The 15,712-nt window shown below is 41.5% G+C and overlaps 1 protein-coding gene across 2 annotated transcripts in view; it reads left to right on the forward strand.

Moving 5' to 3' along the window:
• Window positions 1-13,649, forward strand: part of LOC147905644 (Zn-dependent exopeptidases superfamily protein) — a 74,403-nt gene extending 60,754 nt beyond the window's left edge. Inside the window, exons 8-11 of one of the 2 annotated variants that reach the window (XM_087373731.1) lie at window positions 3,860-4,033; window positions 12,524-12,601; window positions 12,760-12,900; window positions 13,067-13,649. In XM_087373731.1, coding sequence (XP_087229857.1) covers window positions 3,860-4,033; window positions 12,524-12,601; window positions 12,760-12,900; window positions 13,067-13,288 — 615 coding nt within the window. In that variant the 3' untranslated portion in view covers window positions 13,289-13,649. The remainder of the gene's footprint in view (window positions 1-3,859; window positions 4,034-12,523; window positions 12,602-12,759; window positions 12,901-13,066) is intronic. The other variant, XM_087373721.1, reaches the window with a different exon arrangement.
• Window positions 13,650-15,712: the final 2,063 nt, after the last annotated feature.

Genomic DNA, 15,712 nt, shown 5'->3' on the forward strand with positions numbered 1-15,712 from the left:
AATGCCTACGGACTGACAATGGTGGAGAGTATCTCTCTCATGACTTTTAGCATTTCTGTGATACACGTGGGATTAAGAGGGAGCTCACATCCCCTCGTACTCCAGAGTAAAATCCAGTTGCAGAAAAGATGAACCGTATCATTCAAGAAAGGTTGCAATGCATGCTTTCCAATGCAAGTCTTTCTAGTGGTTTTTGGGCTGAGGCAATGAAGACTGCAGTGCATGTGATCAATAGATCACCTAGTTAGAGTTTGGATGGTGGTATTCCTGAAGATGCAGGGAGTGGCAAGAAGCTCTTTTACTCTCATTTGCGTATATTTGGGTGGGAGGCATATGCACATGTGCCAAAAGAGCTTCGAAAGAAGCTAGATTCTAAGTCTAGGAAATGCATCTTTCTGGGTTATGGTGAAAGTGGAGAGATGGGCTATCGTCTCTAGGATCCAGAAGCAAAGAAATCATACGCAGCCATGATGTAGCCTTCAATGAGAAGAGGATGCATAAGGCATCCATGAGGGATGTGGAAATGAGGAGAATAACTTTCCAGGACGTGAATCCACCTGCATATGTTGATATACAGCAAGTTGTCCATGCACCAAATGTGCAAGAAATGGTATCACCAAGTACTCCCACAGGTATACAATCAAGGGTAGATGATGGATCATCTATTGGTGGAAATGATGAGTCAAATGTGGCTGATATGCAGGTGGGACAACAAGCTGAAATGCCCTTGAGAAGATCATCTAGAGTGTCTAGACCGCCTGATAGGTTTGTTTCAGGGGTAGACTTTGTGATGCTTATTGATTGCGGGGAGCCTTCTTGCTACAGAGAGGCTATGATGCGCGAGGATCAACGCAAGTGGGAGTATGCTATGCAATCAGAGATGAGTTCACTTATGAAGAATAAGACTTGGGACTTGGTTTCTTTGCCACATGGAAAGAAAGCATTGCCATGTAAATGGGTCTACAAGATGAAGGTCACAGGTGATGATGTGCCTAGGTACAAGGCCCATTTGGTCGCTAAAGGGTTCAAGCAAGAGAAGGGTGTGTACTTTGATGAGATATTCTCTCCTGTTGTGAAGATGACCACACTTAGATGCATGCTTGGCCTAGTGGCAGCAGAGGATATGGAGCTTATGCAGATGGATGTCAAGACAACTTTCTTGCATGGGGATCTGCATGAGGAAATTTACATGGTGCAACCGGAAGGCTTTGAAGAAAAGGGCAAAGAGCATTTAGTTTGCATGCTGAAGAAGAGTCTCTATGGTCTTAAGCAAGCGCCTAAAGAATGGTATCATAAGTTTGATGCTTTCATTCGGTCCCAGGGTTTTAGAAGGAGTGAAATTGATCACTGCCTCTACACTAAAAGGGCTAAGGATAATAGCCTGATACTCCTGGCACTATATGTGGATGATATGCTATTGGCTAATAAGAATACTTATGAGCTAGATGCATTAAAGGCCAAGTTGCATAAGGTCTTTGATATGAAGGATTTGGGACTTGCATGTCATATTCTTGGTATGCGCATCACGCGTGATCGGAGTAGGAAACTCCTTTGGCTTACACTAAAAGAGCTAAGGATAATAGCCTGATACTCCTGGCACTATATGTGGATGATATGCTATTGGCTAGCAAGAATACTTATAAGCTAGATGCATTAAAGGCCAAGTTACATAAGGTCTTTGATATGAAGGATTTGGGACTTGCAGGTCATATTCTTGGTATGCGCATCACGCGTGATCGGAGTAGGAAACTCCTTTGGCTTTCACAGAAGGAGTATGCTACAAAAGTATTGTAGCGTTTCAATATGGAGGGGGGGAAGACAGTGAGTACTCCATTGCCTCCATATGTGAAACTGAGTCATATAGATAGTCCTAAATCAGATGAGGAGAGGGTCATGATGGCCAAGGTTTCTTATGCATCAGCGGTTGGGAGTCTTATGTATGCTATGATAGCTACTAGACCAGACATTGCATTTGCAGTGGGAGTTGTTAGCCAGTATATGGCTAATCCAGGAAAGAGGCATTGAGAGGCAGTTAAGTGCATTATGAGGTACATGAAGGGTACCAAGGAGATGTGCATCTGCTTTGGTAGAGGAGACATGCGTGTACTTGGGTACACAGATTCAGACTATGCAGGGCATGTGGATAGTAGGAGATCCACTTCTGGTTATGTGTTCACCTTTGCAGGTGGTGCAGTGTCGTGGATGTTTCGTGCACAGAAGTGTGTTGCTTTGTCTACCACAGAGACTGAGTATGTTGTAGTCACAGAGGGTTGCAAGAGGCTATATGGCTTGATCGGCTAGTGGGAGATTGGGGGATTCATACAGGTATACTGACATTGCATAGTGATTCCATGAGTGCTATTCAGCTAGCACGGAATCCGGTCTTTCATGCAAAGACCAAACACATTGAGGTCAGGTACCATTTCATCAGGGAGGTACTTGAGGACAAGCGCATAGAGCTTGTCAAGGTTCATACAGATGATAACCCTGTAGATATGCTGACGAAGAGTCTACCTAGTCAACGGTTTGAGTATTGTCGTGTATTGATGGGCATTGGATAGTATGCTCACTGGTTGTTCTCCCTTAAAAGCACATTGTCCTTTAAGTGGGAGGTTGTGGGGGTTAAAGATCACTGTGCCTTTACCCCGGTATGTACAATACTCAAACACATATATTAGGGTGTTCTGCACCCACCAAAAACTTGTGTGGCTCTCTGTTTCTCTCTCTCCCTCTTCTGTTCTGCTTCCGTTGAGAGCACTCTCACGAGATGCAACTTCCTAGATGCACCAACGGCCCCATCTTTGGGAAACGATAACCGATGCATTTTGCCCAATAGGAAGCCCTTACAGGTAGGTGCATGCATGGGTGGGGAGGTCCACTACCATATCCTTTGAATGCATTTTCACTACACTTTTGTCATTTAGATGCTCCAATCTCTAATGCCACAAATGTGAATCTAAAATGACCGATTTAGAGACCAAATTTGCTTCAATAGTTGTCTGTTTTTCATAGGCATCTAGATGGTACAGCCCACTAGAAAGTGACCCAGTACGTACAATACAATCATCATACCGGTTGTCACATAGCACAACGATAACCAACCTTATAGCCATTTAGCGAGATGGCTGAGGTAGAAATCAGATTCTTCTTGATATTAGGAAGGGGTCAGCCCACCATTTGGTGGGCTGAAAAAGATGCCAAATTGGGCCAGCCCAGCCCCCCCAAAAACTTGCCGTCTTGGGCAGATGGTGGGCTGGGCCTATAAAAGAAGGGCCTCCCCTCCCTCATTCCACACAAAAATTCCACATGCATTTCTATTCCTCCCTCCTTGGTGCAGCATCCCTCCTCCCTTCCCCATCTTGCTGCAGCCAACCTTCCTGTCAGGCCCTCTTGGTAAAGCAGCTGTCCTGTCTCTCTTCTGCCAGGCTTCCCTCTCTACAGCAGCCACTTTCTCTCTCTACAGTTTCAGGCTTCTCTCTTCTCTAAAGAAATTTGCCCCTTTCTTCACCTTTGGAGCAGCAGCAGTACCTATTTCTCTTCCCGTTGTCTCGGAGCAACAGCAGCACTCTCTCTCCATGCCATTACTTCACTCTATGGCTTTCTCTCTCCTCCCTGCAGCACTTTTTCTGAAGTTTTTCTCGCTCCAGCCCCAAGATCTCATCCACTCAAGCAAGAGGGGCTGCAATTGGCCAAGTTAGCATACACCAATGCTATACTTTTTAATCATGTCAAACTTGGATATGTCTACGTCTGTAAGGAAGCTCATACGCTAGGGAATTCGTGTGATGACCACTGCAACATTTATTTTCCCTCTTTGTGGGTTTTCGCTTCTAATGGTTCGTTTGTACTTCTTTCACAGGCACTAATTGATGCTACGAGCGATGATTCTTTGGAAGATGAGGATGGAGTGAGAATGGTGGCTCTGTTTGATCATGAAGAAGTTGGGTCAAACTCAGCGCAAGGTGCTGGGTCTCCTGCCATGTTTGATGCTCTCACACGAATAACTTTGTCTTTTGCCAGCAATGGCTCTCAGGTAGACCCTTTTGAATGCAGTGTTGTCAGAAAGTTTCTTAAAAAGCAACCAAGAAATTTACATTTTTGCCCTTAGGGCCATTATGCATGTAATCATTTCCCCTTCTCCTTTGGTTAAACATAACTTTTATAAACAAGAATATAATAAGTTTCCAAATGTTTCCTTGCTACACCTTATTGAGCATTCTGTTTCCAACAGCAGGACTGAAAACTGCCCACCTTTCATGAGCCCAAATTCGAAAAGCATTTTTTGAGGGAGCCATTTGTGCATTTGTTTGGACATTTCTGCACAGTGTCTATGTGCTCGTATAATAAATTTTTACCACCGAAAAATTTATGTTGTCAAATATCCTGAGGCAAAGCCATTAATTTTGCAAATCCTTTAGTGTTGGCATACCTTGAGGCAATTTTTACAAATAAAACAGTTTTCTCTTGCCATGTTGTGTGGTTGTGCAAAAAATTTTTCTCACTAGATTGAATAAGAACCTGCTTTTGTAGTGACACACACCTTGAGGCAAATCTTCATGGATTTTTATAAATCCTAGAGTTATGTGCACTTTGTAATACATTAATTGTAGAAATTTATTCATACACTATTTTCTGGTTTTGCCTTGTATGCTTGTATTCAGGTTTATGCTGCTTATTTTTGTCATTTCAAGAACAATTCTTCAGCTTGAATCTCTTATTGAGGGTAAAATCCCCTTGAGACTTTGGGAATTGTTCAGAGTTCGATCTCATTTTATTTAATAGAGATAAGATGCCAAGGGTTATTTTGACGCTTCCAGGTTTCCATCAGAAGACAACCTCAGATGGGTCTAACTATGATGCATGGGACTTTTGAGTTTGCTAGTAGAAACTATTGGTCACCTCCAATAGTCAAGGAGTCCGCTTGTAGAAAGCTCATAGACATATTTTCAAAATTGGAAGCATTATGGATGCTGTGTAGGAGGATAAAGGTTTATTGTCCCAATGAGATCCCCATTATTGAGGAGATCCATGGCATCTGACAGCCAACAGCCTATGTTGTCTTTTGGTAGCTAGAAAAAAAGGAACAGGCCAGCACTGTACAGGAACTTGAAAGTCAACATAAGCTAGTAGTTGAGATGTATCATAACCTTGAGAAAGGATAGAGGGCTTCACCAGTCCATGCTATCTGACTGAAAAAAATCAGTAATCACCTTATGATTGGACTCTAGCTGGGTCTCATGATCTTGTCCCTACGTCTTGAGCAGCTGGTCTTTGTGTCGTACGGCCTCATGAAGGAAGATTGGCCTCTGATCCAGATGAACCAAGAGACTTGAGACGGGTGCGAATCCATCTTTGAAAAGACAATGATGGCAGCCTCAAATCTCATAGTAACATCGGATAGCGAAAAGCAAAGTGCTCCTCTAACTCAACCTCTGTAGATTGCATAGAGTGCAAATGCGGCCCTCCTTAGGCTGCCCTTAGCTTGTCCGGTCTCGATATGTAATTCGTGAGAAGAAACGATCGATATCTTCAAGAACTGGGGGAGGTGGGTCTGTGTGTAGCCTGGGAGATTGAGAAAGCCCTTCTCTGATATCTGTAGGCAGTTGTCTATGTGGAAGCCAAGCTTCATGGGAAGTTCGCTAGGGGCTAACTGGGTCCTCTATGTGTGTAGTTGTATGAGATCCTCCCGAATGACGTGCTTTGCCTCGTGATAAGTGGACTGAATAGAGGCGGCTTCGAGGCTTTATTGAAAAGGAGGCATTCGTCCATGTGAAGTCCAAGACTCTTTAACTATCTTCATGTCCAAGTACACCAACACCTATGATCACCCTTAGTTGCTAATGTCATGGATGCTAATAAGGCCCGCCATGGTAACCTGTGTCGGCCTGAGGTCGTGGAACCAAAATCCCTAACTTAATGAAGGTGTGTGATTACGTAGAATGCTAGATCAAGCTGGAGGTGGGCGACCCTAAACTCAGCCAAGATTATCTAAATGGCTTACTGTGGATCATCGGTGCTAGTAATAGGTCCTAGAGCCTCTCTACATGTGCCCAATCCACCTCTGATATACTGGCTAGGCGGACCAACGAATCAAAGAGAAGAGACTTGGTCCAAGGATCCTATAAATGAGATTGAAAGCACTAGCACTCAAGCATGGAAAGCGTGCTGTATCCCGTGCTCATTTGGGCTTGCATTGCTGGTTTCATGGTGTAGATTGGGCCGGAGAAACCACTTCTAGGTATGTGTAAGATGCAATGATCTCTATTGGCAACCCGTCGAAGGGGAATTGCTTTGAGCTCACTATGCGTGGCTGCCCTTGAATGTGTTGAAGATCACGACTCAGGTCTTACCAAGATTGACCTTCATATTATGTCTCATAGAAGGTGTGAAATGCATCCAAGTATCACTGGAGGCCCTTAAATGAGGTGAAGAATAAGACCATGTCGTCTACATAGAGGAGAATTTGAATTAAGAGGCGAGCGAGAGGCCCCTCCTAGTGTCATAATGAAAGTCTTAAAGCTCATGGATGTAGAGGCCAAACAAAGTTAGTGACAATGGATGGCCATGTTTGACCCTAATTGTAGTCTTGATCTCGTTTGTCCATTGTGTAGTCATTCGAAGCTTGCTTGAAACTCTCTCATAAAGTGCCATGACTACCTAGAAAATCTCGTGACCAAATCCCAATTTCTATAGGTATTTGATGAGATGGGCTTACGGCACTATGTTAAAGGCCTTTCAAAAATCCACAAAGCAAGAAAAAACCCTCTGTCTCCATGCTCTGGACTCCTCAATGACACCTTGGAGTGTGAGGATGTGATCTAGAGTTGCATGATCAGTGCTGAAGCCTGTCTGTCTAGCATCATTAAGTCCCTGTCGCTGTGCAAACTAGCTAACCTCAAAGTACCTAGGCATAGATCTTAGACATGATCAAGATGCTCTTGTAGTTTTTCGGGCTCATGGGATCCCTTGACTTGTGAACAGGGATGACGGTGTTAAGAGTCAAGGCTTCATTTAAAATCTTTGCCAAGATCGGGACCATGATACTTAGTCCTTATGCAATGTATTCAATACATAGCGCCTCATGATCTTTGGCTTTAGAGCTATGTGTGATGTCATCTGTGGTGGCCCTACACTCTGTAGGGACACAGCTACAACACTTTCTGGGAGTCAAACCCTCTGGATATGCTAGAGATGATCACGGAATTCTATCGTTAGTTGTTTTAAGTCTGAGGGGGAGCCCCCCCCGGCTACAGCCTGGCGAGTTAGTATGGAGGCACACTCCGTCAGTGGTCTCTCCCAGTATGAGTAGATATGTGATGGCCGCCCTCATGCCCAAGAAGTACCCTTGTGAGGACGGATTGATATCGTCTTTCTTTAGGTGTTGCAGGGAGCGTGTTCATACACCCTTGCATTTGGTTTAAGGACATCTTTGACTCCGGTTGGCTTCCCTTGTTATTGAGTTCGGGGTGGATCTGTTTGATCTCAAAGGGGGAGAGATCGATAGATATTCAACAATGTCACCGCCTAATCACTCTGTTGGATACCTCCTACAAGATCCTAGCCAAGATCCTTCTTATCCTACAAGATCCTAGCCAAGATCCTTTTAAGAAGGATGGTGCCGTAAGAGTTGCTCGGAAATTATAGCGATCAGAAGAAAACATAGTTTCACTTAGAAATATGCAAAGTATTATAGCAATACCTATTTTATACAAAAATCTTTAGGTTAATCTGTAGGAATGGTGAGAGCATAATGGGATGGCTTTTGAAGAAACCCACATGTAGAGTAGACTTCTCTATGAAAATTCCCTTATGATCCTTCTTACAACTTTTACTTAATAGGGGGTGACATTGAAAACCCTCTCTCAACCTATCTTCATGAAAGAGTTTCTTCAAAGAAAACTCATTGAAGCAAGCCATCCAGGTAGTTTCGCCAGCGAAACCCCTTTGAAGCAAGTCTCCCAAGGTAGTTTCGCTGGCGAAACTACCTTGGACAGCACTTTTAAAAGTGACATAACTTTCATATCCAATGTCCAAATATAGTCATTCAACCACTCAAATTGATCGGAACACCCCATTTGAGCACATCTATGGAGTTATATTTTGGAAAATTTTTCATATATAGTATTAAATATTACATGTATTTTATGAGAGTGATATATAAGCCCAAGTTAATACTTATTTATAGTAATTTAAACTTCTTTAGAAACATGTCCATAAATATGCTATAAAAACACTAAAAAGATATTGCCATATGATATAAATGTGTTAATAAGTAATTATATATGCATAGTATTATTACATTGAGAGTGATTATGAGGAATGTTTCTTAAAGGAATCAACACTTTTTTAAGGTAATAACAGGGCTACAAAGGAATGTCTCTAAATAAGAAAATTATGTTGTGTAAAAATGAATGAGTGACTAGTGTGTATATTTTTATGATAAAGGGATCTAGTTCTAGTGAAAATAAAAGTGTAAAAACCATGTTTCCTAAAGAAAAACATTTTTAAAAATCTCTTGAAAAACACGCTCGGATAAACCTGCTCATAGGTTTTTGCTCATAAAATTGACGCATCCCTTTGAGCAAAATCAGACTTGGGATGTTGTGGATTTTGCCACCAGGTAAGCCTGCCATTGGTACCAAGTGGGTTTTTAAAGTGAAAAGGAAAACAGATGGGTTCATTGACAGGTACAAGGCAAGGCTGGTTGCCAATGGCTATGCACAGAAGAAGGACATAGATTATGAGGAGACTTTTGCTCCTACATCTCGGATGACCACCATAAGGTCAGTTATTGCCATGGCTGCAAATTTTGTTTGGAATGTCCATCAGTTGGACATAAAAATAGCTTTCCTTAATGGAGGCTTACAGGAAGAGGTTTATGTCAAACAACCTCCTGGATTTGAACTTTCTGGCAATGCACTTTAGGTTTGCAAGCTGAACAAAGCTTTATATGGGGTGAAACAGGCCCCACGTGCATGATATGCCAAGATTGATGCATTCCTGGCAAGTAAGGGGTTACATAATAGTGCCACGGAAAGCACCCTCTACATCAAGAAGGATGGGGGGGATATTTTGGTCATCATTCTTTATGTAGATGACATGCTGAGTTGAAAGCTGAATTTGACATGATAGATTTGGGCATGTTAAATTTTTATTTGGGGATCCAGTTTATACATGACAAGTGTGGCATCGTTATGTCTCAATCCAAGTATGTGTAGAAGCTCTTGGATAGGTTCAACATGCACGATTGCAAGCCTATAGCCACTCCCATGGAGCCGGGGCTGAAGCTTATTATGTATGATACAAGTGAATCAGTGGATGTCACACTTTACAGCCAGGCTGTTGGATGCCTCATTTATTTGTGTAATACTAAGCTCGATATTCAGTATGCAGTATCTCAGGTGAGCAGGTATATGCACAGCCCAAAGACAACACATTGGCAGGCTGTAAAACGCATCTTCCGTTATTTGCAAGGCACAAAGTCTTATGGCTTGATGTTTTCCAAGGAGGGGTGACTTGCAGATGCATGCTTATAGTGATTCAGATTGGGTTGGAGACTATGATACCAGGCAGTCCACTAGTGGTAATTGTTTCTTTTTGGGCAAAGCTTGCATTTCTTGGTTGAGCAAGAAGCAATCTACAGTGGCTACTTCCTCATGTGAAGCTGAGTACAAGACAGCTTTCACAGTGACAGTTGAATGTGTTTGGCTACGACGTTTGTTCGCTGATCTTCGTCTCTTATTGGAGGGTCCTTCTCCAATTCTCACTGATAGTCAGAGTGCTATAGCAGTGGCAAAGAATTCTGTGTTTCATGCTCGCACGAAGCACATTGAGGTTCATTATCATTATGTCAGAGAGAAGCTGCATGCAGGGGAGATCAGTATGATCTATGTGTCAACACATGACGATGTTGCAGACATCTTCACCAAAGCACTTTCACGTGAGAAGTTTGAGGCATTTTGCAGTGTCCTAAACTTATCTCCTTTTGGTGATTGATCACTACCTTGTACACCACATTGGCACTATAGGGAGGTGTTAGAATTATTATAATATTCTAGGCAGTGGCCAATGTATTGTAATAAGTAGGTTAGGGGCACTTTTTCGTCAATGAGGTTTTTTTCCCTAACCACAGTCTAATCCCTAACTACAGTTAGAGGAAAAGATAGGGTTTTGTCACTTAGACAAAACCCCTAACCCCTCACTTCTCTTTTGTACTTACTTCATTTCAGTTCACTATTGAGTGTACTTACGTTCAGCTCACACTCTCTTGCTCTCTTGCTCTCTTGCTTCTTGCTCCCTCCATTTCCATCAACATGGGAGGCGCCTTCACCCTCTCCCGCTCTGTATGGTAGGGATACCCTCTCCTCCTTTCCTTTTTCTATTTGTGGTAGAGGCTTTGGGCTATTGTCTGTACTCTCAGATGGCGGGCCTTAGTGGGATGCGGCTCTTGATCGCTAAGAGAAGTTATTGGACTCAGAGTTTGCAAATGACACTCTTACGCAATTCAACATACACCTTTTCATTTAAAAGATTTGCAATCACAATGTAGCAAGACTCTACAATGCCTCGAAACCTATAACACTGTGGTGAACATGAAAATAGATGGGTGCCTGTTCTAGTATAGGTGCAATCCATGGCAACTTGCCAATGTCTTGAAAAAGAAGATCGAAACAGTGGCTGTGCCACCAATGAAGAAAATACAATGAAATTCCTCATCCAAGAGGTCACTAGCTCTCAATCTATTGCTAGCATTATCCATCACAACCTGTACCACATTCTGTAACTTCTTTCAAGTGCACGTAAATAAATTTATAGTAAGCCGCTGGTATCCACAGATTCAGGAACATATTTTCATAAGTTGAAGTTGCCAGGAAATTTATAATGAGCCTCCTCCTCGTATTCAATTAGCTGTCACATACGATGGCGCATCCATACCTGCCCCACTTCTCCCTCACCTGTTCCAACTTGGCATCAAGGCTTGTAACCTCCTGCCTCAGGTCTTTCATGTATAGAGTCTCATAAGAAGGGGGCTTGAAAGAAGGCCCAGCCTCTACAATGGCCCGTACCATATCCAGGAAAATACGTACGGGATGGCATTTGCAAAGAACCTTCTTAATGCAATTCTGGCCTCATCTCTGTGGTATTTCTTCCATGCCTGTTTGATCGACGGCTGGCCCTGTCTTTGATTCCATGACCATGGCCTCTTTGCAATCGCCAAAGGTGTGGTTGTGCACGCAACAACAAGCACACCTCCCATGGACAATTGTCCCTCCTCATACTGCATAGCAGCTGCAGCATCTTGATTCATATCAATCTTCAAGCACATATCTTTAGTAGATGCGGGTGCAGATGGATAAGCATTCACTCCAACCTTGCAGGTGTCCAAAATGTGTGCTCGAATCCATTTTGCATCACCTTGAAATTAATGCTGGCAATAAATACACCTGCATAGTGACATCCCAGATCCAACAGGCTGAATAACCTACACACAGATCCCCTCCATGCCCCTTGACATGGCCATTGCAAATCTCTATGAAAAGAACGTAGAATTGTGAAGCCACAAACAGGGCGCTCCTGTGGTAATTTGAAGTTTGGACGAGGGATGCAAAACAGGAAAGATTGCAAAGAGCTTGTACAAAAAGCTGGGAAATTCTGAAGCCACAAACAGATGTGCTCCTCTAGTTTGAACTATGCAGGATAAATTGTCGATGGAGAAGTTGTCATTGCGTGATGCAAAGCCATAGCCCACAAATGAACGAAGGAGTACACACAATTTGCAGGTGTGACACAAAAGCTTACCTCGTGACTGTCGAAGGACTTTACCTCGTAACAAAATAGGCATTGGGCAATAGCCTTATGGAATAACTGCACACAATAGGCTATTAGCCCTCATTAGGCTGTCACGACTCACATGTACTTACTGTCTACAGAATGATGTTCAATTTATGCTGCAGCTATTGAGTCCTCAGTCTTGCTACGTGTTTTTGAAGAAGCAGCACATCAACCTGATACAACTTCTTGGGTATGATTAGCTGCTTAGTATCAGACTCTCTGTAAGATGCTGAATGTTATATTTTACGTCACAAGGGCCAGTCTTGTAACTATGTGAAACAAGTCATCCTGTGCAGCTATTAATCCTGATATGTTTAGTATTGGGAGATTAATGCAAGTCCTGTCTCTTCCTACGTGGCCCACGTAGTTTAAATTTCGGAAGCAGATCAGCTGTCAGCTTTCACACTTGTCAATTCAGCCCTATAAGTACATGATTTGATTTATTTAAAAAATGGAGTATATCATTTAATTTTATTTTGGTATTTTTCAAATCAATAATCTTTTGTACAAAATATATGCGAGCTCCCATTTCTTTCAGATAATATAATAATCTGATTGAGTAAAATTAGCCTTTTCCCTTTTTGGCGACCTAAGATTGGAATATTGACGAAGGTCAGGCTTTAGAAGATGAAGCAGGTATATAAGAATTTGATGTGCTTCTGCTTCGTTATTCTTGTGCATTCTCATGCAGGTTTTGGTTGATAAAGCGGTTCAGAAAAGCTTGCTGGTTTCTGCAGACATGGCTCATTGCTTACACCCCAACTATCTGGTATGCCATGTCTTGTGGTTATCTAAAGAAAGAGGATGTCTGAAGGAACACTTATAGATTTGTAACTGCTTTGCTACTCTAAAAAGTGGCTTTTACTGAACCAATCCATGAACTGTGTCTTTGCTTCTGGTGAGGACTTACAATACGTTGCTTTGTAGGATAAGCATGACGAAAATCATCAGCCAAAAATGCACAAGGGTCTTGTCATCAAACATAATGCCAACCAACGATATGCCACGAATGCAGTCACTGCTCTCATTTTTCGACAAATTGGGAAAAAACGCAGTATACCTGTTCAGGTTGGTCTCCAGGCTTAATTTTACTTCTCGATGGTTCCACATTAGCGATAGCTTGATATCTTTTTGATATTGTGAGCATAGAGTTATCATTGATTGGTTGAACAGCATGCACGAGCATATTATGTCATCTGAACGTCTATCCACCTTCCCTCTATCTGTGGATCAGGACTTCGTGGTGCGCAATGACATGGCATGTGGTTCTACCATTGGTCCTATCCTAGCAAGTGGTGTTGGCATTCGTACTGTGGACATTGGAGCACCACAACTTTCTATGCACAGCATCCGGGAGATGTGTGGTGTTGATGATGTTGGCTATTCATATCAGCATTTAAAAGCCTTTTTTGAGGAATCCTCTAAATTCAATAAGCAAGTTGATGTGGATTGCTGAGCACAAGCATGTTCTTGAAAGAGGACTGGCAAGTACAAAGCATCTCAAGAACTATCCAGCTTTTGGATTCTTATATTAAACGTGGATTTCTGAACTATGTATACAGAAGCCTCAATTGGTTTAGATTCCCTGAGGAGGATTTGGGGCCGTGCTCAACTAAGATATCAAATTGCTGAACTAATATATCAAAGCATCGAAAAATGGATATCGGTGACCTGTTTGGCAACAGCTTTGCATTCAAAGATTAGATCATATGTATGCTGACTCAAGAACCACCCTTCGGAGTGCATATGCTAGACCAAATACAGCACCTGAAGCTAGCCATTTTCCCATTTAGTTGATAACAAGGAGAAGGCATGTTTAGAATATTTAATTCCATTTGTCTGCTTTCAACTTGGGCTTGTGTGAAAAGCAGATTGCTGCACTGAAACCCCTCATAATATTAATGGACAATAAGAGGAAGAACAAGAAGACAATGATAGATAACGTGCATGCAGGAAGAGAAAATGAAAGAATATTGAAAGTCAAAGAGAGATACAGGAAATGTCATGTACTGCATCTCACATACGGCGCCAAGTGGTAAAGAATGTTTTCAGCCAAGTGCTTGGGAGAGAAGACACAATAAAAACTTGAGTAAAAACGTCCATACTCAACTAGCACATATATTACCTAAATGATGACTTTTGAAAGACTTAAAACTTCAATGAATCTTTGTACTTTAGTATGCATAATGTCTTTAATGCATAATATCTTTAAAGATAGTTGCTTTGGCAACCACACAAAAATCAACTCCAATCACATAGGATAAGTAGTTTGTTAAAATGATTCCATGTAGAATTCCTTAGGTGGGGTTACAAAGAAGCAAAATTCAATCTCCAAGAATATGATAATACAAGTCTCCATTAGTTTAGCTTGCCTTTGTGGCTCTTTCAGAGTTGCTTTTTATCTTTTTGTTGTGTTTGTTTTTTGGCCAACCTTGCCAATTGATCAACCTCTTTTCCCCCTTCTTGCCTACATACTTGTATTTTCATCCTTGCATACATGGATTTAACTCTTTTGTTCCGCTTTGACTTGTTTCATGTCACAACCCACTACGATTCTATGTATAGACTTCTAAGGCCTTCTAGGTTGGAATTGTTGATTGTTTTTATGAACGATTTACATTACATGACCTTATCTAGACTATGTTTCTCAATCTTACAAGTTGTGTCCCCCTCTCAATTTGATTTGTTCTTTTTTAATTGTTGGAGCTTTGCATTTATTAGTTAGACATCATTGAGCACGCATCCAAGGCTATTGAGCTTTGTATTTACTTGCTGGACATCATTGAGCATGCATCCTCTTGCAATTAATTATAGACAATCAAATTTAAAAGTTATGATTCACACTAGTTTTTCATTTTAAACATGAGCACATCATGGGATTTATTTAGGGATATAGTTTTTTGGGTAATTTCACGAGTAATAGCCTATAAAGCAATTTAAAGACATCATTGAGCATCGTAATTAATTGCGTATGATAATGACGTCTTTAAATCGCATTATAGGCAATCAAATATGTATAGTTAATGATGACTTTAAATTTACATGAGGCAAACAAATTTAAAAGTAAAATGATCTTTCTAAGGATTTATGATTTACACCCTCGCTCGTAAATGCACCCAAAGAATTACCCTAAATGAATCTCATGGTGTTCTCGTGTCCTACATCAAAATTGTGGGGGCATAGAGTGTCTTGGAGATTTATCGTACCATACATTGAAAGCCATGAAGTTGCCTTGTAAATTGCCTCTTCCATCATCACTGAAGATCTCCCTTCGAATGATGGCCAAAAAGTAGATCCTTTCAATCTAGTGTGCATGTTGATACGATAACTAGCTCTTCATCATGGCATGAAGTTAAAAAGGTAGCTCCTTTCAATGTAGTGTGCATGTTTGATACTATAACTAGCTGGGAGGGTGATTTGTACATGGCAACTATCCTTTACGCACCATTAGACATCAACCATTGCTTGGTGCCCATTGTTGAATCTCCAAGTGTCTCATTGTGAGAGAGCCACTATTGCATTTAAGATTTAAAAAAAATACATGACCATGGGGGTGCTGAAAAACTAAAGATGAAAGAAAAAGAATTCAATAGCTCAAATTGCTCTCTCACCAACTCACATCTTTGAATGCACTTACATATAGGGTGAAGGCCAGATACTAATAGGGGGCATTGAATAATGCTTGAAATGAAAAATGAATGCAATGTAGTGAAATACAATTTAATCAAATAAGCATAAATGTGTTAAGGGATTGATGGAAATGGTAGGCAATTTGAAAAGGTAGGGAGTACGTTGGCTTACTTTCTCTCTTGGGAAAAGCTAATGATAATTATTTGAGCTAAGAAATGGATGCTTGATTTTATGGGCAATGATATTGATT

The sequence above is a fragment of the Dipteris shenzhenensis genome, chromosome 1 (assembly GCF_047967505.1).
Source record: "Dipteris shenzhenensis isolate YYH24624 ecotype China chromosome 1, Dip_SZ_1.0, whole genome shotgun sequence".
Lineage (NCBI taxonomy): Eukaryota > Viridiplantae > Streptophyta > Polypodiopsida > Gleicheniales > Dipteridaceae > Dipteris > Dipteris shenzhenensis.